Consider the following 27,971-nt stretch of genomic DNA (forward strand, 5'->3'; position numbering starts at 1 on the left):
TATTTTCATCATCCTCTAAATCAATTAAAGCCTTGTATATCTTCCCTCATTTGTACCTGTGCACTCAGATCTTGTATATGAACTAGCTTTGTCTTCTTAGTCTATTGCTTAAAAAGCAATACAAGCAGTCTTCAGGTTTTTTTTTTTTAATACACTGTTGTTCTGAAAGCGATATTGCCTTTTCACTAGAGCTAAAAAACTCAATTCCTTAGTTTCAATTCCTTAACTGTGGCATAGTTATGAACATGTTACCACAATCAGACTTTCTCAGGTTCGCAGACTGGAGATGTCACTGGAAGGTAAGGAGAGATACTCATTTCTAGTGGCTCTGCTCTTATCTACTAGGACCAGCCTGTTTATTTCAGATAGACACAAAAATGAGTAATAGAGTCTCTAGGTTTAGGTATGAGGCTGATGCCAGATAAGTTTTTATTGTATTTAGAAAAAAATGTAACAGGAAATAAAGGTAAGTCATTCAAAATGAATGAGAGTTTAAACCCCTACAATTTTTCAGTGGCTGCATTTGGACCCACTGCCCAGGCCAGTTTTAACCCAGCCAAGATGCTGGAAAGCAGAGCACACAGTTGTGCCCATCAGAGCAAAGAGAGCGAGAGATCCCACAGCTCCTCGATACCTCTTGCTAGGGTCTGAAAAAGAAGAAGCAGGAGGTTACCAGATCATCCACAAACCATTATTTTCCAGCATCCAGTATGTCAGATGTGGCATGCAAGCCAACATGTTACAATAGCATGGCTTAGACCTTAGGAAACTCTATAATAAAGCTGGGCATTGTGGCACACGCCTGGGCCAGAGTGAGACCCTACCTCGAAAAACCAACAAAACAAAACAAAAAACAAACAACAACAATAAAAAACACCATGGGCTGGAGAGATGGCTTAGTGGTTAAGCGCTTGCCTGTGAAGCCTAAGGACCCCGGTTCAAGGCTCGGTTCCTCCGGTCCCACGTTAGCCAGATGCACAAGGGGGCGCATGTGTCTGGAGTTCGTTTGCAGTGGCTGGAAGCCCTGGCACACCCATTCTCTCTCTCTCTCTCCCTATCTGCTTCTTTCTCTGTCACTCTCAAAAATAAATAAATAAAAATGAAAAAAAAAAAAGAAGAAGAAAAGAAAACCGTGTAACTTAGCTGTAGGATCTCTAGAAGTATTTCCCCTTGTCAGGTAAGAACAGCCCCAAATGCCGCTTACTCGTCCCCTCTCAACAATGCCATTCATTAGTACACTACTTAGTGGTCAGGTGTCGTAGCCAGGCTACCTGGGTGTGACCCCTACAGGTTTATAGCTGCTTAATCTCAGCCTGTTTCCTCATCTGTATCATGCACTGTTATCTGCACACAGAATTGCTTTAAGGTTACATAGCACATGCCAAGTTCACAAATCAGCAGTTGGCACATGGAAATGTTCACTTAAAATGTATGGTTTGTGGCTGGGGAGATGGCTCGCTGGGTAGGGATGTTTCTGGTGGAAGCATGCAGGTCCGAGGGGACCTGAGGCTACTCAAGTTCAAGTCACCAGATACCAAGGGAAACTACCGGGTGTGGCCACATGTGCTTGTAACTCTGGTCCCGCAGGGGAGCGGAGGCCTAAGAATTGCCAGAACCCCAGGTGGTGGTTTAATTGAGGTGTCCCCCATAAACTTAGGTGTTCTGAATGCTAGGCTCCCAGCTGATGGAGATTTGGGAATTAAAGCCTCCTGGAGGCGGTGTAGTGATGGGGGTGGTGGGAGTCTATAAGCCAAAATAAACCCCCCCCCCCACAAGCTGCTCTTGGTCTGATTTCTGCCAGCAATGCGAACTTGACTGCGACACCCCACAACCTCCAGAAACAGTAAAAAACAAACAAACAAACAAAACTCTGGCAGAAGAGGGATGGAGTGGAACACCTGACATCCCAGCCACCGTGCCAGGCAGGTGACCTCGCCCTCCTAGGTGGTGTATGAGACAGCCCAAGGACACACACGTGAGCACACAGCACACTGGCACACACCACGTAGACATACGTACACACCACACACACACACAGCACACTGGCACACACCACCACACACACACACACACACACACAGCACACAGCACACTGGCACACACCATGTAGACATACGTACACACACCGCCACACCACACACACACACACACACACACACAGCACACTGGCACACACCATGTAGACATACGTACATACACCGCCACACCACACACACACACACACACACACAGCACACTGGCACACACCATGTAGACATACGTACATACACCGCCACACCACACACACACACACACACACAGAGGTGTGTGCATGTGCCAAATATGTTTTGTTACCATTCAAAGGTTAGTAAAAAGAGTAGTGATTAGACCTTTCACTTGAATCTATGAAACCACCCTCCCTGCTCTGCAAGGGTTGAAACGTGGCAGCACAGAATTTAAGATGTGATTCCTTCACAGACGTCCCCGCACTTACCTCCTGTGTAGTAGCCGTAAGCATAAAGAACTCGGCCAACGATCCAGGCCAGGCCCAAGCCAGAAGCTATGCGCTAAGGTAAAAGGATGACGTCAGTATTTGCACCGAGGAAACGAGCTCATATCTACTCACATCTATAGCTGACTACTCATAGCCAAAAGTTAGTAATTTCATGGATTTGTTAAGATACTTCCCACCAAAGTTAGGTAGAATGTAGTTATTGGTCTCAGAAAAATCATCTGAGCCCTTTTTTGTTCTTGTTTTTGTTGTGTTTTGTTTGGTTTTCTCCATGTAGGGTCTTGTTCTAGCCCAGACTGACCTGGAAATCACGATGTTGTCTCAGGGTGGCCTCGAACTCATGGCAGTCCTCCTACCTCGGTGCTGGGATTAAAGGTGAGCACCACCATGCCAGGCTGTCTCAGGAGAATCAAAGCCCCGTGCTTCTCTTTTGAACTGTAAGGAATAGCCTGTCTTGCCCTGGCCTACCTGGGGAGCTTGTGCTGGAGCTCTGGAGAAGGACAGGTGTGCCTGCAGTTGTCAGGGTAAGGCACAGAGGACACTGACCTGAACTCAGGACTAGTGGGGAAGCCCTTTGTCTGAAATGTCCCCTGAATATGGGGTGACTGAACACCAGTTGCTGTGTGACATTCACCTGTGAAAGGGGCTGGAAGCAGGTGGTGCCTTGGCCTACACACAAGGGTGGGGTACCACTAGGAAAAGTGGGGAAAGTGTATCATGTTGTGAGCTCCTGAACATACAGTCTGGAAGGGAAATCTCCTATTCCCAATGCCTTTTTTACAGGAGAGGGTAAAGTCCTATGTAAAATGAAAAGTCCTTTCCTTCGGGTGCTATCCTGGGATGACTCATTTGGCTAGTAAAGTGAAGGGAAACCACACAGGGTAATGCCTGCAGGTCCCTCCCCAAGTCCCTTTCCAATTTGGTAGTATGAGCACTGGTGGTGGGTGAGGGTTTTTGTTGGAGGTGCTTGTGGGTAAAAAGTATCATCAGGAGGACAGCCAACACGAGTCTAAACCCTGGTGCCTGAGCCACCATTGATTGGCTCCTACTACATCACTAACAGTAACCTCAGAACAGCCAGGGGCTGTCTGCAGAGTACTTGTAAGGACTAAGCATAAAGAGTGGGGCCAGGGGGTTGGAGAGATGGCTTAGCAGTTAAGGCACTTGCCTAAGGACACAGGTTCGATTCTCCAGGTCCCACGTAAGTCAGATACACATAGTGGCGCATGCATCTGGAATTTGTTTGCAGTAGCTAGAGGCCTTGGTGCACCCATTCTCACTATCTCTGTCTCTCTCTCCCTTTCTCCTTCTGTCCCTAATACATAAAAATAAATCTTAGCCCAGCGTGGTAGCACACACCTTTAATCCCAGTACTCATGACGTAGAGGTAGGAGGATCTCTCAGAGTTCAAGGCCACCTTGAGACTACATAGTAAATTCCAGGTTAGCCTGAGCTAGCATGAGACCCTGCCTCAAAAAAAAAAACAAAAAACAAAAAACAAACAACAACAAAAGAGTGGGATCCAGGAAACATAGCAGGAACAGGGTCTCATGGGGACCCCTCAGGTGAATGTCAATCAGAGACCAGGCTCTTCAGAGTAGCTAGGAATAAGGCATCACAAAGAAACCTCTTCCCGGGCTAGAGAGTTGGCTTCGTGGTTACGGTGCTTGCCTGCAAAGCCAAAGGACCCATGTTCAGTTCCCCATAAGCCAAATGCACAGGTTGCACATGTGTCTGGAGTTCATTTGCAGCGGCTGGAGACCCTGGTATGCCCCTTCTCTCTACCTGCCCTCCCCCCCCTCAAATAAATAAAAAAGTAAAAATTTTTAAAAAAGAAACCTCTTCCCTAACACATGTTTCTTTCTTTCTTTGTTTTTGCTTTTGAGGCAAGCCCAACAGACTGGCTTTTTTTTTTTTTTTTTTTTTTTTAATGTGAGAAAACAAGAGCAAGAGACAGAGAGAGACAGACAAAGAGAGAATTGGCACACCAAGGCTTCAACCACTGTAGTTGAACTCCAGATGCTTGTGCCACCTTGTGCACGTGCGACCTTGTGCACTTCTATCACCTTGTGCGTCTGGCTTATATGGGACTTGGAGAGTTGAACTTGGGTCCTTAGGCTTCACTGGCAAATGCCTTAACCACTAAGCCATTCTTTCAGCCTTCCTCCTCCTCCATATTTTTTTCAAGGTAGGGTCTCACTCTAGCCCAGGTGGACCTGGAATTCACTATATTGTCTCAAGGTGGCCTCAAACTCATGGCAACCCTCCTACCTCTGCCTCCCAAGTTCTGGGAGGCGTGCACCACCATGCCTGGCCCTCCTTTTTTAAAAATTTTTTACTTATTTATTTGAGAGAGAGAGAAAGAGGGAGGGAGAGAGGGAGGGATAACGAGAGAGAGAGAGAGAGAGAGAGAATGGGTGCACCAGGGCCTCCAGCCACTGCAAAAGAATTCCAGATGCGTGCATCCCTTTATGCATCTGGCTTACATGGGTTCTGGGGAATTGAACTGGGATCATTTGGCTTTGCAGGCAAACGCCTTGACCAGTAAACCAACTCTGCAGCCCCTCTTTCCTCTTTCTTTTGCATGTTTGTGCTTGTGTAGTATGTATGCATGTAGCAGCCCAATGTTGATATTGGGGTCTTCCCCAATTACTTTCCACCTCATTTATTGAGCCAGGGTGTCTCACTGGACCCATAAATCACTGGTCTAGCTAGGCAGCTTGACCCAAAGATCCATCTGTCTACCTTCCTCAATATCTGGTATTACAGGAGCATATGCCTGGCAGTTACAAGGATACTGAGGGTTCAAACCTGGGTCCTCTTACTTGCTTCCATGATGGATGGCCACAGTTCAAAGTGTTGAAGTTCTGTATTTTTTTTTAAAGAAACATCAACATTTGAACTGTGGCCATCCATTCTGGAAGCTTATTAAGAAAGACAGAAGGGGGCTGGAGGGATGGCTTAGTGGTTAAGGTGTTTGCCTGCAAAGCCAAAGGACCCTGGTTCAATTCCCCAGGACCCACGTTAGCTAGATGCACAAGGGGGTGCATGTGTATGGAGTTTGTTTGCAGGGGCTGGAGGCTCTGGCACACCCATTCTTTCTCTCTCTCTCCCTCTTTCTCTGTCAAATAAATAAGTAAATAAAAATAAAATATTTAAAAAAAAAGAAAGACAGAAGGGAGCTAGGGATACAGCACAGTTGGGAAAATGCCTGCCTTATAGGCATGAGGACTTGAGTTTGCCTCCGACTATCCACGTAAGCATGTTGGGCATGATAGGATGTGCTTGTAATTCCACTGCTGGTGTGTGTTGGGGGGTGCTGGGGGGTGGAGATAGGTGGATCTCTGGAGCTCAATGGCAAGCCAGTCTAGCCTGCCTAGTGAGCTGTAGTCCGGTGAGAGATCCTGTCTCAATCAAGGTAGATGGTAAGTGAGGGATTGACACTCAAGGTTGTCCTCTGTCCTCCACTTGCACACACACAGAGAAATAAAAATAAACAAAAAAAAAGAAAGAAGAAAACAAGAAAAGCACTAGGCCATTCAGGTGTAGACCAGAGGGCTGTGTGGACTCCTTGGAACCAGGAGTGTGGAGACCAGAACTCCTGTCAGACTCAATTCTAGGGCTCATCTGACTCCTGAAAGGGGAAGACTTTCTGTTCAAGGCAACACCTGAATGGTACCTTGTCAGGCACAGAGAAGTGAAAGTGAGTATCCAATCTACAGCCCATAGGGCTGTCTGTCCACGGAAGCCCACGTGGCCCAGGCTCCCACTGCCGCTGCACCTCACTCCCGCTCCTCTCCCGCTCCACGGCCTTCCGACTACAGACCAGGCAGGTTGTTGGATGCTGCAGACAACTGTAACTCCTGTTCCCACGCCTCCTGAGAGATTTGCTGAACTGTCTCCTCAGCAAGAGCTGACGACACTATTCAAAATCATCCAGCCTCACTCTCCCTTGCCACTTCCATTCGTTTGCCTCAGCTAACACACCACACAACCTACTTACAGTGCTACCGGCAAGTCTAGCTGAAAGGGAAGTTCTGTGGAATTAGGTGTCTGTCTGTGTTGTTCACTACTTAGGTGGTGAGTTAATGTTTGTTGCATGAGTGAATTATTACTGCAAACATGCTAGGGTAGGGCATTCTAGAATCACAGAACTGAGTTCAAAGTCCAATTCTTCTACTCTATAGCTAGTTGACTCATGAAAGTTAAACCATAACTTCATTGGCTATAAAACATGGGGGAAAGCCACCTTCTTTTTAATTTTTTAATTTAAGAGACAGAGAGAGAGAGAAAGGGAGAGAATTGACCTGCCACGGGCCTTAGCCACTGCAAACAAACTCCAGCCACCTGTGCACATACGTCACCTTGTGCATCTGGCTTATGTGGGTTCTGGGGAGTTGAGCCTGGGTCCTTAGGCTTCAAAGGCAAGCACCTTAATGGATAAGCCATCTCTTCAGCCTGAAAGCCATCTTTTTAAAAGCACATTGTAACACAGACTTACTTAAAATCCTTTTAAGTGCACGATGCCTAAACACTGAGGGTGCTCATTCATTGTTCACTTCTTTCACGCTGCTCTGACAGTAGCCCAGTGAATTAAATCTAAACAGATGAATAGCCGCTGGACAACTTACCGGGTGGTAAACACCTCCAACAGCTAGAAAAAATAAGAAGGGAGGGTACACTTCCAACCTGGAATAGACAGAGAGTGACTTTTTAAAAAGTGCCCATATGTGAGTATGTGTACATAGCACTAAGATGCCTATACATCCTTGCTCATAGCTTAGAGGCCCAAGAGTACAAATATACACTGAAGGGAGGTGACCAGCCCCTGACACACACACACTTTTGAAAAATGTGTGTGTGTGTGTGTGTGTATGGGTGCATGCGCCACTATATGGGTGTGGAGGTCAGAAGACAGCTTTAAGGTGTCTGTGCCCCACTTTCTTTGAGATAAGGCCTTTTGCGGCTGCAAACTGACTGCCAGACTGCAAAGATGTAGCTGGCTGGAGCCTTGCCTCTCCCGGTTCTGCCTCCCATTGTTGTGGGCGCTTTGGGATCACTGCTTCGCCGGCCACTTTGTATCCAGCTTTATGATGACACTGGTGAATGGAACCTGGGCTGGCAGGCTTTGCAAAAAAGCTTCTTTAGGGCTGGAGGGATGGCTTACGGGTTAAGGTGCTTGCCTGCAAAGCCAAAGGACCCAGGTTTGATTCCCCAGGACTCATGTTAGCCAGAGGTACAAGGGGGGTGCATGTGTTTGGAGTTTGTCTGCAGTGGCTGGAGGCCCTGGTGTGTTCATTCTCTCTCTCTTTTTCTCGTCAAATAAATAAATAATAAAAATGTTTTTTTCAAAAAGCTTCTTTTAACTGCTGAGCCATCTCCCCCACCTCCCCTGCCACTTTAAAAAAATATTTTATGCATTTACTTATTTATTTATTTTAGAGAGAGAAAAAGAGGGAGAGAGAGAGGAGGAATGGGTTCGCCAGGACCTCTAGCCACTGTAAATGAACTCCAGATGCATGTGTTACCTCATGCATCTGGCTTACCTGGGTACTGGGAAATTGAACCTGGTTCTTTAGGCTTCATAGGCAAGTGCCTCAACCACTAAACCATCTCTCCAGCCCACCCCTGCCACTTTTGCTCTGCACTGGACTAGAGGCTACCCTGCTGAGTGAGAGGAGCTCATGTCCTGCAAACTCACAAGGGCGGTCTCAGTGGACTTAGCAGGTTTCCTTACAGAAAACTTCCTCACTTTCTAGGCATAGAGGGTCAACATCTGTGTTATGGGCTGCATTTGAAATGCTCCCCACCAGCTCATGTGTTTGAACATTTGGTCCCCCAGCTGGTGGTGCTGTTTTGGGAGGTTGTGGAACCTTCTGGATGTGGGGCCTGACTGGCCGACATAGGCCACTAGGGGTGAACCTTCAGGATTGAAGTAGTGAGAGGATTCTGCTTCCTGTGTACTGCAGTGATGTGACCAGTTACAAGCTCCTGTCACCACCAACGGGAGCCCATGGACATACCTTCCCTGTCCTGATAGACTGCTTCCTCTGACCCGTGAGCCAACAGAACCCAAAAAAATTACTTCCGCTCCTAAGTTCTCTGTCAGGTATTTGGTTTCAATGATGAGAAAAGCAGTGAGTGCTGTCAGTTTAGATGGGACCTACTGCCAATACTGTAGAAGGTAATATAGCATCAAAGCCATGTCTGAGACATCTCTCCATATTCATGTGCTGACCGTACACACGTATGTGCGTATATTTGGGTGGAGGCCAGAGGACAACCTCAGTGGTCATCCTCAGGAGCAGTGTCTACTTTTATTTACAAGAGGGTCTCCACTTGGCCTGGAGCTCCTTAATTAGGCCACACTGGCTGGCCAGCAAGCCCTGTGATCCTCCTGTCTCCACCCTCCCAGAGCTGGGATTACAGGCGTGTGCTACCACACCCCGCAGTTTTATGTGGGTACCGAGGATCAAACTCAGGTCCTAGTGCTTGTAAGGCAAGCGCTTTATTGACTAAGCTACCTGCCCAGCTAACTAACTTTTAGGGGCACTCTTAATGAGGTGCCATGATTGTCATCATTCTATCGCTGAGCACATGCAGAGGCTGACAGCTGAAGTGTTGAACAGAAAATGTCCCCACTGCAGATGTCTTTGCTGCCCAGCACGAACAACACTCACGTGTTCTGGTGGGCTCGCTGAATGCAGTTGAAGATGTGCCCGTTTTCAGGATCTGTGCTGTACATGACAGGGTACTGTTAAAACAAAGTACATGCTGATCAAGCAAAACATTCTGTGTTGAGAATTAAAAATGCTACATTCTAAACATCTTCTACTGCACTCTTGACAGATAATCCCCTGATCTCTGCTTAGCTATTCCCAGTGACAAGGGTTTCAAGACACGGAAGCAGGCTCAACACTTCGTGGAGGAAGTATTCCGTAGCAGGAACTTGTGTCTGCACTGGGGCTGCCCAAGAGGTAGGAGTGGCTTCTGCCAAGCTCAGTGCTTTTCACTGATGGTGTACATCAGTGGTCGATTTCAGATGCATTACAGAGACACCATACAGAAATAGCTCATTCCCAAGAGTCATCAAATACACTACGTTCTTTTACGATTTCCCTTAATGAGGAACAGATAAGTGAAGGTATGAAAATTTTATTGGAAGTGTCCATTATAATGAAAAGAAGCTAGATATGAGATCTTGAAAAGAAGCTTCAGGGAGGAAGTCTAATTATAAGATGCTAAACAGAAATAGACACATAATTGCTCACCAGGGACAGCTTTAGAAGTTACCCTTCCAGTTCAGCCAGCACCAAAGGAAGTCTTTAACAGATCGCCTTCCTACAACTATTAGCTCAGCTGGGGAACACTTAGCATCCCGGCTCTACTTAGAACAGGGAGGTCGTCTTCAGACGTCATTTTAAAAGTGGCTCACCAGCCTCTTCACCCAATAGCACTGCCCCAGCACATAACTCCAGCCGAAGGCCGGCTGTCTGACTCTCATCTGACCTGGTTTCTCGACAGAAAAGCCAAACTCAAACAAGGTGGAAACTTCTCCAGCAGTCCCCGTGTTTCCTGCTTCTTTCCCACGCCAGAACTGCGACCTCCCACCACTGGTTTTTTGCCTTCCCCCCTATGGCTGCAAACCAGTCCTGGGAAAAGCCTGTGGCTTTGGGCAAGGTGATACAAGCACCAGCTTGTGATGCCACATACCTCCACCTTGTACTTCTTGCGGGCCTTGTTAACGTTGATGGCTAGGTGAAGCACCATCACAAAGCTGGCAGCACCCGTCAGCAGCACAAAACCGTATTCCTTAGAGAGGACGGCCATCTTGGCTCTGTGGAAGAAAGCAGCCACATGGGCAAGGTGCCCCAAAACCGTGGGCATGGCGCTGTGCGCAGCCTCAGGAGCACAGTGCCTGGTAAGCAGCAGGTGCATGCTTGCGGATCAGAGAGAGAGGTTCCTAGGAGGTCATCAGAAATATTATTGTAGGGGCTGGGGAAATGGCTCAGCAGTTAAAAGCTGCTTGCTTGCAAAGCTTGCTGGCCCAGGCTCAATTCCCCAGCCACCCATTTAAAGCCATACATAAAAGTGGCACAGTGATGTTCCAGTTGCAGTGGCAAGAGACCCTGGCACCACTTCCCACACATATGAAGTCAATAAAAAGAAATACTGTGTATTAGGTAACATAATTAAAAATTATTCAAGTATGCAATATGGTCACACAAAAACATGCGATCATGTATATTTCCCTTTTCTTCTTCCTCTTCTTTTTTTTTTTAAAATGGTTTTTCAAGGTAGGGTTTCACTCTAGTCCAGGCTGACCTGGAATTCACTAGGCAGTCTCAGGGTGGCCTTGAACTCACAGCAGCCCTCCTACCTCTGCCTTCTGAGTGCTGGGATTAAAGGCGTGCACCACCACGCCCACTCTCACTTTTTAGTTATTATTTATTTATTTATCTATCTTTTTGATTTTTAATATAGGCTCTCATTATGTAGCCCAGCATGGCCTTCAACTTACAGCAATTCTCTTGCAGTTGCCTCCCCAAGTCCTAGGAACTATATAGGTGTGTGCCACTATGGCTGGCTCTATATTTTCTTTGGTTCAACATTCTATTTACAAGATGTATCTTTATTATTGCAGTAGTCATTATAGCCACTAAAAATCACAGTTAGAATACTTTTTTTTTCCACTTTTTTTTTTTTTTTTTTTTTGAGGTAGGATTTCACTTTAGGTTGACCTGGAATTCACTCTGAATTCTCAGGGTGGCCTTGAACTCATGGCGATCCTCATACCTCTGTCTCCCAAGTGCAGGGATTAAAGGCATGTACCACCACGCCTGGCTAAAATACTTTTATTATATTTGAGAAACAGAAAGAGAGCAAGTGAGTATAGGTATACCAGGGCCTCTTGCTACTGCAAACAAACCCCAGATGAATGTGCCACTTTGTCTGGCTTTACATGGGTACCTGGGAATTGAATCTTGACTGGCAGGCTTTGTAACCAAGTGTCTTTACCCACTAAGCCATCTCTCCAGGCCAATATCACATTTAATAAAAGTATTTAACATGACATGGTGCTAAAGGGTATATAAGTAGGAGAAGTGAGGAGGAGGAAGAAACAGAAGATAGTCAGCATCTACAGCAATGACTCAAAGCTTTCTACCTTGTGGAGGGGTTCCTGTGAGCTTAGGACCCATGCAGGCTCCCTTCCATCCTGACTCTGGCCATATAGTGGCACAACTTTAGACATCTCACATATTAGCAGGAGGAGGCTTGTGTGAGTAATCTGAAAGCACAGCATGGTCCTGAGTCTACCCTGAGACACAGTCAGGTCAGCTCCTGCAAACCCAGCCACTTATCAAATCATTGTTTCATGTCTATACATTTTTAAAATATTTTATTTATTTGACAGAGAAAGAGGGAGAGAGCAAGCGAGTGTGCATGCCAGGGCCTTCAGTCACTGCAAATGAACTCCAGACTCATGCGCCCTCTTGTGCATCTGGCTAATGTGGGTCCTGAGGAATGGAACCTGGGTCCTTTGGCTTTGCAGGCAAATGCCTTAACCACTAAGACATCCCTCTGGCCCAAATCATTATTTTAAAACAAGCCTTTGGAAAGTTCTGATGTCTGCCACTTATTCTGAAATGCATAAAAATGTTGGCAATAGGAGCCAATGGAGCAAAATGTCAATTGCAGATTTAAGGTGGTAGTTATGTAACATTTCAACATACAATTCTTTCAATTTTTCTTTCTGTGCCGAAGTTTTCATAATAAAATGACTTGGAGAAAAAGCTAATTCTGGGCTGGAGAGATGGCTCAGTGGTCAAGGCGCTTGCCTGCAAAGCCTAATGATCCAAGTTTAATTCCCCAGTACCTACATAAAGCCAGATGCACAGTGGCACATGCATCTGGAGTTTATTTGCGGCGGGTGGATGCCCTTGTGCACCCATTCAGTCTGTTTCTCTTCTGTCTCTGCTTGCAAATAAATAATTTTTTTTTTTTAAAGAAAAAGCTAATCCCAACTCATTTTGTTTTCAGGATTTAAGGTTGTGTCCTGCCCCAGAATACATTAGCAGTAGGCTTTAAAGAGAATGGAACTTAGCAGGCAGAAGAAGCCTTAACTATCTCACAGCCTAACGGTGCTGCCCATTAGCCCTTGTGAGCTGGTTACTTTTAAATGGTGCATGTACGTGTATATGCTGGTGGGGTAGGGGAAACACTTGGATGTCATCCTCAGGAACACCATTCACTGCCTTTGAGACACCGTCTCTCATGGCCTGGAGCTCACCAATTAGGCTAGGCTGGCAAGCCAGTGATCCCCGGGTATTCTCCTATCTCCACCTTTCCAGTATTGGGGTTACTTTGGAGTTACCCTGGTCTCCAAACCTAACAATCCTCCATGAGCTTTGAACAGCAGACAGGTTAACAGGAGAAACTGCAACATGTCAGGTGATTTCTAAACTGTCTCCCTACCACATGCACGGCTGCTCCAAGCCTTCAGTTTCAGAAATGCCTATCCCTGATGGGCATCTAGCATCTGTCTTCCCTGGCAACCAGCCCATGGGGTCACCCTGATGCAGAGTGCTTCTAGTCATCCTTGCAAACAAACCAACAAGATGGGAGTATCCCTCCTGAGAGCTTACCCGATGCACCCATAAAGTTGAAAAAAGAAAAGATCAGAGATAGGATTGAAATTCTGATGTATTTGGCACCAGTGTCTCCTTTCAGTTCTGCTCAAAAGTTGATGGCTGAACTAAGAGTGGGTTATAGTAACTTTTTCAAAATGGAATGTGGGATTGGGCAAGCCACTCAGGTCTTCAAAAAGTAAGCTCCTCTTATTTTGGAAAAATAACATTTAGGGCCTACGACTCTTAAACCTGTCCCTTCTCTGATCATGACAATTTAACTCTCACCAGCTTTCCTGTTCTGTGATCAGCCAGTCCTTCCCACTGGCCCTTGGGAGTGGTGGACACATGCTGGGCATGGCTGACTCAGCACGGGGCACCTCCAGGCAGGGGCCCTGCCTCCCCAGCTGCACAGAACGCGACCTGGCTGCCCTCCCAGTTTCCTTCCCTTCCTTCTCTTCCCAAGATTACGAAATCAGCGGAGTAGCCATTTGCCACAGCAGAAACAAAGTGTGGACTCTGAACACTTCTTTGCAAATAAGTCAACGTGACTGAGATTGCAGCCTGCGGGCATTCCTGGAGTCAAACACATTGGGGCCAAACAGGCCATCCAGTGAGGCCGTCGCTGCTACTGTCACAAGCTGCTGATTTAAGGATAACTACGTGAAGCGCATCTGCTTTGGGTCAGAATTTGCCAGTTCAGGGGGATGAGGGCAAATCTACGATCGGAGCAGGTCTGAGAAGTCTTGACCAAAATACCTCAGCGAGTAAACAGCAGTGAGCGTGGCAGGAGAGGGCAGGGGCTTAGTTAGTGACCTCTGCTCTTCTGATATGAGTAGCCAGCTGGCGAGACAAAATGCGCCTGTCTGTTGCTGCCAAGAAACATTCATAAAGTAACTGCTGCACGAGCCGCAGTCACGGTGAACACGGCTGCAGAGCCCATCTTCTGAGCACCAGTGCTCCCCGCTCGTGCTCACGCCTGCTGGGAGCCATTCTCCTACGGCTCTGTGAGGCGGACGAACCTGGATGGGGCTGGGGGAGCCAGCATCAAGAGGTACTTCTGCAAGGCAGAGAATTAATGCGGGGGGCTGCAGTGGTTTGCAAAGGATGGTGTAATCTATGGTGTATGTGTGCGTGTGTGTGTGCACCAAGCCTGGTAAGCTGTCTTCCATAAGGGTGGAAGTATCTCCTTGACACTTCTTTTTTTTTAAAAAAATATATTTTATTTTTTTTATTTCAGAGAAAGAAAGAAAGGCAGAGAGAGATAGAGAGAATGGATGCATGCACCAGGGCCTCCAGCCACTGCATACAAGCTCCAGATGCATGCATCCCCTTGTGCATCTGGACTATGTGGGTCCTGGAGAGTTGAACCAGGGTCCTTTGGCTTTGCAGGCAAACGCCTTAACCGCTAAGCTGTCTCTTCAGCCCTCCTTGACACTTCATTATGCTCCCACCAAGTGAGGAGTCCTGCTTCACATACGCTACCTGGCCTCAGTGAGCTCCACTGATGTTGCGACAGCTATGAACTCCGCAAGACAGGGCCATGTCATCTGGCATCTCCCATGGTGAGCACAGTGTGCAGACTCAGGGTGCGTACAGATGACTGTGAGCCAATGATGTGAGCAGCAACTTCCGGTGGCTTCCGGGAATGATCCTCCTCCCCCACAACCGACACCATCGTACAGTGCCTGGCATAGAGTACGCACCTAACCTATTTACACTTGCTTTTCTTTCCTCCCAGCGTATCTTTTGAGATGGGCGTGGTGGCGTACACCTTTAATTCCAGCACTTGGGAGGCAGAGGTCGGAGGATTGCTGTGAGTTCAAGGCCACCCAGAGACTACATAGTGAATTCCAGGTCAGCCTGGGCTAGAGGGAGACCCTACCTCAAAAAACAAAATAAAACTAAACTAAACAAACAAAAACAAAACAACAACAAAGTATTTCTGAAATCATGGAGAAGCTGCACTGTGAATTACCTTAGAAAAATGAATCCAAGCCAGGTGTGGTGGTGCACGCCTTTAATCCCAGCCCTCGGGAGGCAGAGGTAGGAGGATCACTGTGAGTTCGAGACCACCATGAGACTCCATAGTGAATTCCAGGTCAGCCTGGGCTAGAGTGAGACCCTACCTCGAAAAACCAAAAAAAAAAAAAAAAAAAAAAAAAAAAAGCAAAGAAAAATGAGTCCAGAACACAGATGACATCTGTATCACAGCTGCTAAAAACATAATCCAAGAGGAAGTATGATATTAAACTTTGTCCTGTAAGGGCAGACTCAGCTTGATTTAGTCAATGTTCAAAAACACTTTAATTGGCTAAATCCATACTTTCTGAGATACCCTGAAAAAGAGAAGGACGTTCTCAGGTTTTACAGAGGGGCCCTGGGTCAGGGTGCACCAGGAAGGGGAAGACGGCTCAGTGCACAGAAGCCACACCCTGGGTGGTGTAAGTCCAGAGCTGGCTGATAGTTTCCAGGGCTGGGCCGGGGCGCTGCTATCTGACGCATAACCCTTCTCTGGCAGGAGCTCTCAGGTGGACCATACCCAGGCTGCTGATTACATACCCACCCTGGGCCACCAGCAGCCCTTTATGGAACGAGCAAGATAAGGTTCAAGAACTTGAGAAATGTGCCCTAGTCTTTGTCTTCTTCATGGTGCTGGACATGTCACACAGAGGCTGTGCTCCTCAGCCTTGCACTGGTGGTCAGTTGCCTACGGTCCATGGCATACTGGACAATGGAAATAGTTCTCTGAGGACAAGGCACAGAAAATGCAAGCCTCCAATTTTATTTATTATTTATTTATTTATATTTGGTTCTTTGAGGTAGGGTCTCACTCTAGCTCAGGCTGATGTAGAATTCACCAGGTAGTCTCAAGGTGGCCTCAAACTCTTGGTGATCCTCCTACCTCTGCCTCCCAAGTGCTGGGATTAAAGGCGTGTGCCACCATGCCTGACAAGCCTCTAATTTATATCTTTTAATTGTAACTTGCCTGAGTCCAGAAGTAGAGTGCTCCTGCTGTCTTCTAGATCAGTGGTTCTCAAACTGCAGGCGCAACCAGCCCATCTGGAGCTTGTGTTAAGACATGCCTCACTTCCAGAACTTCTGATTGAGCAGGGCAATGGAGGGGCTGTGAATGTACCTTCCAGGAGACACTGACAGTTCTGGCCAAGGACCACATCTAAGAACCACCGTTTTAAGCCAGGTGTGGTGGTGCATACCTTTAATCCCAGAACTCGGGAGGCAGAGGTAGGAGGATCGCCAAGTTTGAGGCCACCCTGAAACTACATAGTGAATTCTAGGTCAGCCTGGGATAGAGAGAAACCCTACCTTAAAAAATCAAAAAACAGCCGGGCGTGGTGGCGCACGCCTTTAATCCCAGCACTCGGGAGGCAGAGGTAAGAGGATTACCTTGAGTTCGAGGCCACCCTGAGACTCCATCATGAATTCAGCCTGAGCTAGAATGAAACCCTACCTCGAAAAACAAAACAAACAAACAAAAAAACCCCAAAAACCAAAAAACAGATATTTGTAGGAAAATAGATGGATCTGGAAAGGATTATACTAAGTGAGGTAGTAAGGCAGGTCCAGAAAGCCAAGCACCACATATTCTCTCTCATATGTGAATCCTAGCTACAGATGATTGGGCTTCTGTGTGAGAAGGAAAAAACTCAGTAGCAGAGGCCAGTAAGCTAAAAAAAGAAATATAAAGGGAAGAGAAAGGAAGGGAGGAGGGTACTTAATAGGTTGGTATTATATATATGTAAGTAGAAGAATAGATTAATGGGGGTGAAAAGGCCCAAAGTGAGGTCAGGGGAAGAGATTGAATAAAGGAAAGGTGGAGGGAGGGCTAATCAAAATCTAAGAGGATGCAAATAAATCATATGGAATCCTCTGGTTTCGGACAATGGAACACTCAGGAGCCATAGATCATTGCTAGAAATTTTTCAGTGCCAGGGATGGGATACCTCCAGTGAGTTGTTGGCCAGGGAGGGCCCTGATGCCCCCAAAACATTATAGGCCATTACCGAGGCCCTTGGTTTCCCACCAGGAATTGATGGTAAGACCCTATTGCTGAAGACTCCACATACTTGGGCTGCAAGGCCACTGAGAAATCCTGCTGGAACTGAGCTGATAACCTCCTCCATGTAGATCAGCTGACAGAAAGCTGGAAGAAGCCATTCTACATACAGTTCAATGGGAGAAAGAGAAATCACCAGTGAAGATACACAACAGTGGCCACTGCAAGCCTTATAATTGGCCAGCCAGGCCAAATGAGCAAATGGGTGCAATAGTGGCATGTCTATCATGGTGGAAACCAACTGCCCTCCAACTGGACTGAGGCCCGCTCCATGGGAGGGAATGCATCCCTGATACTGAAAACTTAAAACAAGGGTAGTAATGAGCCCTAGGGGTGTAACATCTGCTGATGTCTGGAAAAATGTATATACCATGCTTATCAAACTGCCCAGTAAGCACTTCTCTTAATATTCATTCCCTTACATTAATGCTACTCTCACTTTGGGTAGAGAATCTTCTCTTTTCAGATGGCAGTGACCTTGGAACGACTCAGAAGGTATCATAGTGCTGGAAAGAAGTTACTGGAGTACTGAGTAACATCTCGATCACACCTTCCAAGGCTCAGGGACTAATGCGGAAGAGGTGGCGGAAAGAATATAAGAGTCAAAGGAAGGGTAGGACTCCTTACAACATGTTCTCTCCAGACATATAATGGCCTGGATATCCATGACCTCAGAGTGCCTGACACTACCTGCAGAAGACCATCACAAGAGGAGGAAAAGATTGGGCTGGAGAGATGGCTTAGCTGTTAAGCACTTGCCTGTGAAGCCTAAGGACCCCGGTTTGATTCTCCAGGACCCACGTTAGCCAGATGCACAAGGGGACACACACATCTGGAGTTCTTTTGCAGTGGCAGGAAGCCCTGGCGCACCCATTCTCTCTCTCGCTCTCTGCCTCTCTCTCTCTCTCTCTGTTGCTCTCAAATAAATAAAAAATAAACAAAAAAATTAAAAAAAAAAGATCATGATACCAAAATAAAAGACAGATCAGGAGGGGATATGATAGAGAATGGAATTTCAAGGGGGAAAGGGAGAGAGGGTATTACCATGGGATATTTTTTATAATCATGGAAAACATTAATAAAAATTGAGAAAAATATCAAAAAACAAAATAAAAAGAAAGAAAGAAAGAAAGAAAGAAAGAAAACACTGTAGGCTGTAGGCAGTGTCGATCTTCTCTGATCTGGAGCCAGAAGCCCAGTCATGTCTTGGTGATCTCTATGCCAACTGTCTGGGGAGGCTCCTGATGCACTCTTTCCCCTGCAGTGTCCCCAAACAGGACAGCCAGTCTGCAGAGGGAGTCGCAGCTAAAGCCTTCACAATGGCACACTGAGCATGTGCCCACCATGACACTGGTGTCTTCTTAGAGTTTTACCGTGGCTCAAGAAAAAAAACAAGTGGGCAAGGTGACTCAGTTTCTTCTGTGAGCCTGACCTCTGGGTTCCTCCTCAAGGTCCAGATCACTAGACCAGACTTTCCACTAGTCAGATGAGCCGCGCTCAAGGGCTTACCTACAGGAGTGATGCTCATTGTGCTAGGTGACTCTTGCGGACCGTGACTTTCAGCACCACGGATCAGGTTCTGAATGAACAGTACCAGGAGTTAGGTGAAAGTTAAGGATGAATAGGGCTGCCAGTGAACTTCTCAAGGAATTTTTTTTTTCATTCTGTCTGGCTGAACTCATACTACAGGAAGTAATTTCACCATTACATGTTGAATACTTAACTACAGAACCCAGCACATGCCGCACTTGAACAGCCTTTACACATATTAACACTCTTATCACTATAACAATCCCATGACAGGGACTCCTTATTATTCCCTCCTTATACAGGAGGAAACTGGAACAAAGAGGAATGTGGTAATTTGCCAAAGTCTCCCTTGTCGCACAGGCAGAGCTGAGGAAGACTGACACCGGTGTCCAAGATCCTTGCTCCTACTCACCCTGCTGGGCTTGCTCCTCATGCACAGGGTAGAACCACCTCTTCTTCCAGTCCCTGCAGCCATAAGGCCAAACCACTGCAGAGGTAGCACTCCCCGGGCGGTGCAGTCCCGCTCCGGGCTTCTACTCCAGGAGCAAAGGGAGAGGAATGGAGCCGGTGAGGCCAGGGCTCCAAGGAGGACCTGTGCGTTTCAGTCACATTTCTGTGGATGCTGAGGACTGAAACCAGGGCCTTGCACATGCTGGGCACCTACTGCGTGTCCTCAGGCCGCAGAATCTTTGGAATACTTTATACATAGGGTAGGCTCAGCCACAGAGGAAGATAGAGGAAATGTTTCCTTTCCAACAGGAATGCAAATTATTGTTATTATTGCCTTCTTGATGGAGGGCACTAGCTGGAACTAATATAGTGCTGAACAGAAGAGGCAAGAGCAGGCATCCTTGCCTCATTCCTCATCCTAGAGAGGAAACATTCAGTTTTTAGCCATTACATACCATAGAAGAGGTAGGTTTCCATGGACGTGGCCTTGGTGAATATATCTGCTACTTTCCAGAAAAGTCCCGGACCATGGTGGGTTTCCAGGGGGAGATTAGGAGATCAGGAGTATGCTGGTAGCCAGCAGGATCTCAAGGTCTCTTGGGCTGGGGTGGGACAGAAGAATACTCAAGGCAACAGCTGGGTAGAGGGCTGCAGGTAAGTTAGAGGTACCACTGCAGAGTTCCACTTTAACAGTGACCAACTCTAGGGCTGGAGAGATGGCTCAGTGGCTGAATGCACTTGCTTGTGAAGCCTGATAGCCTGGTTTCGACTCCCCAGGACCCACATAAAGCCAGATGCAGAAAGTGGCACACGCTTCTGTTGGAGTTTGCAATGGCAAGAGGCCATGGCACAACCATTCTGTTTTCCCCTCTCTATGCTTATAAGTAAACAATTGTTTTTTTCAAAAAAAGAGTGACCAAATTGGTTCAGAATATGGCACTGTTGGCCTACCCACTGGAAAAATATGTTCCATTCCACGACCTGACGTAGCAACAAGGGCTTTCAAATGAATTGTGGCTTGGGTGCTCCTCCCTAGGAAATAGACTGACAGATTCTCCTGGCAATGTCATTCTTCCAGTGCTCTGGCTTTGCCCAACCTTGCCCCTAATTGCTGCTTCTGCCACCCGTGGCCTTATCTCACTGGGACAGAGTTCTTCCAGTTACACCAAAGCTTGCTCAGAAAACTTCCTGAACTACACTACTCAGTGGACACCCCGAGGGTGACGGTCTCTTTCACTGTGTACTCAAGTCCTTCTTCGCTGCCTGACACAATGCCCCAGGGCACAGTGAGCATTGCATAAGTGGCACAAAAGGCAGGTTTTATGAATCTGGGTATTTGCCCCAAATCATTTATCACTTCTGAGTCAATCAGTTACAGTGCTTTGTTTCTCAAGTGACAATCAGACCCTCCACCCTCAAGTAAATAAAATCCAGATGAATAATGGTGACTTCTCCTTCCACTTACGACACTGTACACTCCTCAAAGTGTATCACAGGGGTTTTTAGCTGGTGTCTTATGTCAGTGTGCCCGGGAAAGGCACCATGGTTAAAGCATTCTCAGGTCAACTTGAAGCCATCATTCCTTGACGTGACATCACAATCCTTTGTGGGCTGTCCTTGCCATTAGTCCAATCTTAATTTACATGGCAAAACCCAACATTTGAATGAGGGTAGCACACAATGAAGGGTTGGCCGGATCATGTGAGATGAGTCCCTAAGTCCCACATACCAGATGGTTCTGGAAACTCTGGTGGGGCTGAGGGTTCATTTTGCTCACTTACAGCTCTGTCAGCAGTTTCCCAGCTCATTCCAGCTTGGGATGTTGCCACAAAAGCATAGGTCTCAAAATTGTCCTCCAGGGCAGGTGAGACTCCTGCGGTCATGAAAAGCTCATTGAAGAAATATAAGAAACTAGGGGGAAGCAACAGAAAACCGATCTGTATCCATGATGGAGAGCCGTGGAGTTCCTCTAGGCTCATGTGTTCATAATGGAGCTCTCATCCACTGTACATAGCACGCAAAATCTTTCTGTCGGATCTTCAAGTATCAGTGTTTCCTACCTTCCCCCGCTTTCTTGAAAGTGTTTTGTATGAAGCCTATGCTGGCCTTAAACTCACAATCCTCCTGCCTCTACTTCCCGAATGCTGGGATTAAAGTTGAGAAGCACCACATCTGGTTACCACTACATTTAAAAGACATTTAAGGGCTGAAGAGATGGCTTAGCAGTTAAGGCACTTGCTTGCAAAGTCAAAAGACCCAAGTTTGATTCCTCAGGACCCATGTAAGCCAGATGTACAAGGTGGCACATGTGTCTGGAGTTTGTTTTCAGCAGCTGGAGGCCCTGGCATGCCCATTTTCTCTCTCTCTCTCTCTCTCATTCCCCCCTCTCTCAAATAAGTAAATTAAAAATTAAAACAAAAAATTTTAACAAAAGATATTTAAGAGCCAGGCATGCTGGTGCACATCTTTAATCCCAGCACTTGGGAGGCAGAGGTAGGAGAATCATCATGAGTTTGAGACCAGCCTGAGACTACATAGTGAGTTCCAGGACAGCTTGGACTAGAGTGAGACCCTCCCCTCCTCCCCTGCCCACAAACACAAAAAGACATTTAAGAAACTGGGGAGCTAGTTCAGTGGGTAAGAGTGCTTATTATGCAAGCAAAAGGACCTGAGTTCATTCTCCAGCACCCATGTAAAAAATTGGGTATGGCTGCACATGCCTGTGACTCCAGTGCTGAGTGGAGACAGGAGGATCTATGGGGCTCCCTAGTCAACAACAAATGGGGAGCTTCAAGCTTAATGAGACACTTAAAAAATATATATATATATAATTTATTTATTATTTGAGAGAGAGAAAGAGGCAGAGAGAGAGAGAGAGAGAGAGAGAGAGAGAATGAATGGGCACACCAGGGCCTCCAGCCACTGCAAATGAACTCAGATGCATGTGCTCCCTTGTACATCTGGCTTATGTGGGTCCAGGAGAGTCAAACCAGGATCTTTTGGCTTTGCAGGCAAACGCCTTAACCGCTAAGCCATGTCTTCGGCCCCATAGACACTTTTTTTTTTTTTTGAGGCAAGCCCAACAGTCTGGCCTTTTTTTTTTTCTTTTTCTTTTTTCTTCTTTTGGTTTGTCAAGGTAGGGTCTCACTCTAGCTCAGGCTGACCTGGAATTCACTATGGAGTCTCAGCATGTCCTTGAACTCATGGCAATCCTCCTACTCTGCCCCCTAAGTGCTGGGATTAAAGGCGTGCACCACCACGCCCAGCTTTTTTTTTTTTTTTTTTTAATGATAGATAGAGAATATTGGTGAGTCAGGGCCTCTAGCCACCACAATCCAACTCTAGACACGTGCACCCCTTGTACGCATGTGTGACTTTGTGCACTTGCATCACTGTGCATCTGGCTTATCTGCGACCTGGAGAGTCGAACATGAGTCCTTAGGATTCACAGGCAAATGCTTTAACCACTGAGCCATCTCGACAGCCCTAGTGAGACACTTGTCTCCGGGAAATGAAGCAGAAGAGCGAGAGAGGACACTGGAGGCCTTGCTCTGGCCACTGCATGTGTGTGCACAGACACGCGCATCTTCACATACATGTAATACTGTACGCACATGCCCCCGCCCCTCAAAGATATGTAAGAGAAGGAATAAAAATGCAGTTGATGAGAAGTACTGTTCCCAAATGGAACTGCATACTCAGGTCAATAGGAGAAGCTTAATTGTTTATTACTTCAAGTGAGGGCTACAGCAGCAGCAGGACTCCATCAATGTATTGGCAGTTTATCTGGAAGTAAATCATGTTAGGAAAATGGACAATCTACCCTTTTAATCCAAATACATTCAGCTCTATAGTTAAATAATCGCCACAGCCATAGAAAATACCCAAGTTTCAGATGACATTTTAATTCCGACACTTTGGTGAATTGTCCTCTCTGAAAACAACTGTTACATATCTGACTGCACTGGCTGGTGGTGGTGGAGGGAAGGGTCAGAAGGATGCTGGGGATCAAGTGAATGGCTCTTGGTTATGTGGGACAAGCTTGCGCTGTTGAGCCAGTCAAGGCCAGATAAGCAAATCATCTCATGGTTCTCTTTTGGAGTCTGACTTCTGAGTGACAAGGCACTGAATACACATACTTGGGCACTGAATCTCCCCTGGGGAAAGTGGCAATTCTCAGAAATTTACATTTGTAAGAAGACTAAACAAACCCCAGGTTGCCCTGGAGTTTGATGACAGGCATATCTCTAAGAGTCTCTTAAAGCTCCCTGGGCCAGAGTTCCTTTGCACCTAATTTAGAAGCCTTGGGCCTCCCCAGACTGCCTAGAGTTCGGCCTCCCAGGGGAGGTGGTTCCAGGCACATTGCACAACAGGCATTAACAGTATGAAGGAGCAACTGGAGGGCATAGCAGAGAAAGAAGCCACAGGATATAGGCAGGAAAAAGAAAAGACATCACAAATTCTTTAAATGAAGCTGATTTGGTAAATTCAGTGCAGGACACGGCATTTTCCCTGGTCTATGCTTGTCTCCAAATCCATGCTTAACACCCTCAAGTATTTTCTCAGGATGATTCTTCCTGCATCCGTTCTCTTACAAACGCTACACAGAGCTGGGCGTGGTGGCGAACCCTGTTAATCCCAGCACTCAGGAGGCAGAGGTAGGAGGATCGCCTGAGTTGGAGGCCACCCTGAGACTACATGGTGAATTCCAGGTCAGGTCAGCCTGGGCTAAAGTGAGACCCTACCTCAAAGACTGAGAAAGCTCTCCACCCTCCAGAATGCAGTCAGGTTGTGAGTACAGAGGACAGAAAAAGAGGACCACAGACCAGGACAGACTGGGATGAAAGCCCTGGTGGCCATCACACAGACGCACCAGAGAGAACACAGGCAAGGAAACAGCCAAGTGCTGAGGCTTGCTGCCTCGAAAGGGGCAACTTCTCTATGGAAGAGAAAGGGGACCAGTGTGTCTGGAGGGTCACAACCAAGGCTGGAAGAAGAGCAGGAGGTAAAAGCAGTTCTTTCTAATAATTATTATTAGCATGAATATTACTTAGTATGGGTCAGGCCCTGTTTTACGTAGTTCACTATATTAACTCATTTAAATGCTCACAACGCCACTATGATGTATTTTTTTTTTTGTTCATTTTTTATTTATTTATTTGAGAGCAACAGACACAGAGAGAAAGATAGATAGAGGGAGAGAGAGAGAATGGGCGCGCCAGGGCTTCCAGCCACTGCAAACGAACTCCAGACGCGTGCGCCCCCTTGTGCATCTGGCTAACGTGGGACCTGGGGAACCGAGCCTCGAACCGGGGTCCATAGGCTTCATAGGCGAGCGCTTAACCGCTAAGCCATCTCTCCAGCCCCACTATGATGTATTTTGACCTCCAGTGTTCAGGTGAGGAACAGCATCCGGGAGCTTAGATAACCTGCCCATGATCACACAGCTAGCCCAGAGCCAGGCCGGGACTGCCACACCCCGAGGCGGCCTGGCTCCAGAGTCTGTGCCGTGCCACCGCATGAAGCTGAAGAGCAAGTCTAACAACATCTGACCTCTTTTGAAATATCTCCACTTCCCTAGACCCTCTCCTGAGTATAAAGTGTGTTAACAAGAAGACAGAGCTAATAATTAACTCCAGGCTGGTTACTAACTGATGTTATAGACTGTCTGTGATGTTTCTAATTGAAAGGGAAAACTGAAATCTTGGGAAAGATCCAGAAAGGAACATTTTCATTTTCACGAGAGTCAGCACTGCATTATACAAAGTTGAGATTACAGGATGATAAATACTTTCTCCAATCTTTCAGGTATATAGATTTGCAAATGTCAAAGCAGTATAGAAATAGACACTTCATTATTTTACCATGATTCCCACAAGCCCATCCCTTAAATGACATTATACAGAAGCCTAGAGAGCCATGAGGAAAATAAGCTATGACTTCCAGAAGAATAAAAAAATCTTGAGTGAGTCACATTGATACCACTTGGATTTTCCTTCACAAGAAATGCAGGCAGCCTGCAGTTAATTCTTAGCAGATGCTGCGTTCCTGGGAGGGTACCAGAAAGAGGATGCACTGTCTAAGTTGCGGGCTTTTGTCTAAAATGGGGGCGCGTGATCTCCCATGGCTGCTGGTACTTATAAGGAGGCTATGGTGCAACTATTTGCAGTTCTTAAGCTGGTGAAATAAAATAACACTAATGAAAAACAAAGCCCGGTGCTGGAACATGCTTGTAATCCCAGCATTTGAGAGGCTAAAGCAGGAGACTTGTAAATTGAAGGTGACTCAGACTGTCTCAAGAAACAAAAAAGGTGGACAACAGAACCAATATCTTAGAAGCCACATTTTGCTGAGTGAGCAGGTCATATCTAGAAAGAACTCAGAGGGTAACAAGGGGACCAATGAAATCCCTAAAGGTTTATTTTTTTTTTTGACAACTTCCATAATTATAGACAATAAACCATGGTAATTTCCCTCTCCCCACATTCCCATTTGCAACACAGCTCTCTATCCCATCCCCTCCCCCTCTCAATCAGTCTCTCTTTTATTTTGCCGTCATCATGATTTCCTCTATTATACTGGTCTTGTGTAGGTAGTGCCAGGCACTGCGAGGTCATGGATATTCAGGCCATTTTGTGTCTGGAAGAGTGTATTATAAGGACCTATCCTTCTTTAGGCTTCCTAAAGGTTTTAAAAAATGCATTTGGAAAACAACACAATATTCCTGTCATTATAGCGTTTTCCACTACAGACAGGTAAGTAGATGCTGGGGAGTTTATCACCCATAGCAAGAACCCACTGGAAGACAATGGCTGCATTCTTCTTGCTCAGAAGGATGGTACATCCTGAGATAGCAGTATATTCCTCTAAACAAAGATTGTTTGAAAATGGTCAATGGTTCTTACACAACTGCTACACAATGGGGCTTGGAATACAGCTTCAGAATACTTAAATATTGGGCATATGTCTAAACACATGTGCCACAGGCACTAAGTCACTTTTGACAGATTGATTTGACATATCTCTCATTCCTGAGTGGAGCGAGGGCTTTTCAACATTTCTCCGGATAATGGATAAAGCCCTTCTCCCATGTGTTCCTTCTCTGTGCTAGCCTCCCAGTGAGAGAGGACCCTTTCAGGGTTTTTCTCCTTAGTCTAGACAAGCAGGAGGGAAGTTAAATGAAGTAGAAGGCTGCCCTTCTCCAGCAATGGGGTCTCAATCAATTGCCCAGGCTGCCCATGGTTTCACCACCTTGTTGGATTACAGCTGCGTGCCACCATGCCCAGCATGGTCTTGTTCTTTAAGGAAGCCCCTGGAGTGCAGTTTCTGTAGTTGGCTACCACAGTACCAGTCATTTTATATATAGTAACACTGGTTGAAGGAGAGAAAAAAAAAAAAAAAGAATCACTTGACAAAGTTTTCTATTTCTGTAACATTGTGTCAGGAGAAAGCTTAACAGAGTGTCTTCCCAGGGTGACAGTATTTATTTGGATTTTAGATGTTAGTTTTATTTTACTCCTTAGTTAAACTTAGCTCCTATGAGGATAAACATTCTTGATCCTTTCAGATAATATAGTCTCTGAATTTGCTGAAATGAAACGTGCCTGTACCTCCCACCAATAATCTTTTGAGTGCGTCCCTGAAAGCTCAGGCTGCAGATGACCTACAAATTTCCCAAGGGGAGGCTTTGCTCCAGCTCCCACCTGAAGATCTGCAGCAATTCTGCAAGACCACACCTAGCTCTGCAGTTCCCATCTGCAGAGCCGGAAGCATCCTTCCCTCTGGGAACTTCCGTCCCTCTGGGAGCCTGGCTTCCCTCCTTTCCCAAGTTAAGGGATCCAAGTCCTAATCACCAGTGCTCCTTTCCAACCCGTCTGTCTCCTTTATCGCTTTTCCCACACTTGCTTGTATCCTAGGCTACTTGGAAATTCCTGCCTCCCAACGAAAGCATGTATTAACAGAAGCCACAACTTCTGGGAGTGACTCACTAAGGAGACTCCAGCCCTGTCCACCGCCCTGCAGCTGTGGCTCTGGGACTCCTTGGAGGACACCAGATACAAAGGGAAATGTCCTGAAATCTAAAGAAGAGTTGAACCCTCCACCCTCTCCCCCACCCCAGGGGTCTCCTGATGGAGAAGGCAGAGGTAAGAAATGACCCTGTACAGGTGCCATAAAGCAAAAGGAAAACAAACAATCCCCCTGAGACCCTCCCCAAAGGAACCTAGCCACAACATATCCGCAGCTGGCGCAGCGCTGGCAGGCCACCTATGAAACCAGTGTTCCGATAGGCCTGCACAGCCACTCCCTCTGCAGGTCACCCCCTCCCCCACCCCGCGCCCATCCTCGGTGCCCGCGCTGCAGTTGGTAAAGTCAGGTGGGCTCCTGAACACCGAAAGAGGGAGCCCCAGCACTGCACAGCCAGAGGAAGAGAGGAAAAGAAGGAACTGAGGAAGGGTTGACCTTGACAATCAACCTGAGCGAGGCTGGACGTCAGCTCCAAACCCACTCCACCCGGGAGACAATGCTGGGTGGGCACAGGGCAAAGTGGAGAGAAACGCGAAGATCAACTCCACTGCTGAGGCAGAGAGGTTAGAGAGAGGCTGAACTCTGCTCCAGGCAGCTGAGATACAGTCTGTGCGCGGGTGCAAGCACTTCATGCCCCGGAGGGCCAATGCTCCTTGCAGCTCGCAGGTGTTAGCCCTTACCTGGATCTCCGTTGCACGCGCGCGACACCGAAGATCTGCGGCACTGCCTTGGGTGCGGCTCGGGCTCTCCCGGAGCAGGCCCCGCCCCC

General features: G+C 46.9%; 1 protein-coding gene across 1 annotated transcript; it reads right to left on the minus strand.

The window, feature by feature from the left end:
- Positions 1-398: 398 nt before the first annotated feature.
- Positions 399-27,968, minus strand: Mgst3 (microsomal glutathione S-transferase 3). Its single transcript, XM_004651949.2, has 6 exons — positions 27,883-27,968; positions 10,205-10,328; positions 9,172-9,245; positions 7,123-7,180; positions 2,474-2,546; positions 399-647 (listed from the first exon to the last, which is right to left on the minus strand). The coding sequence occupies exons 2-6, from the start codon at positions 10,319-10,321 to the stop codon at positions 511-513; spliced, it is 459 nt and encodes a 152-aa protein (XP_004652006.1). The 5' UTR covers positions 10,322-10,328; positions 27,883-27,968; the 3' UTR covers positions 399-510.
- Between the last annotated feature and the right edge of the window lie 3 nt (positions 27,969-27,971).

This window comes from Jaculus jaculus, chromosome 1 (assembly GCF_020740685.1).
Source record: "Jaculus jaculus isolate mJacJac1 chromosome 1, mJacJac1.mat.Y.cur, whole genome shotgun sequence".
Lineage (NCBI taxonomy): Eukaryota > Metazoa > Chordata > Mammalia > Rodentia > Dipodidae > Jaculus > Jaculus jaculus.

What these genes read in the sequence shown, in the direction of transcription:
- Mgst3 (XM_004651949.2), bottom strand. Translation starts at nt 10,321, where the DNA reads ATGGCCGTCCTCTCTAAGGAATACGGTTTTGTGCTGCTGACGGGTGCT. An exon ending in CAGCGAGCCCACCAGAACAC is followed by an intron (nt 7,181 to 9,171) that starts GTGAGTGTTGTT and finishes TGTCTATTCCAG; the next exon opens with GTTGGAAGTGTACCCTCCCT. An exon ending in TTACGGCTACTACACAGGAG is followed by an intron (nt 648 to 2,473) that starts GTAAGTGCGGGG and finishes CTTCTTTTTCAG; the next exon opens with ACCCTAGCAAGAGGTATCGA.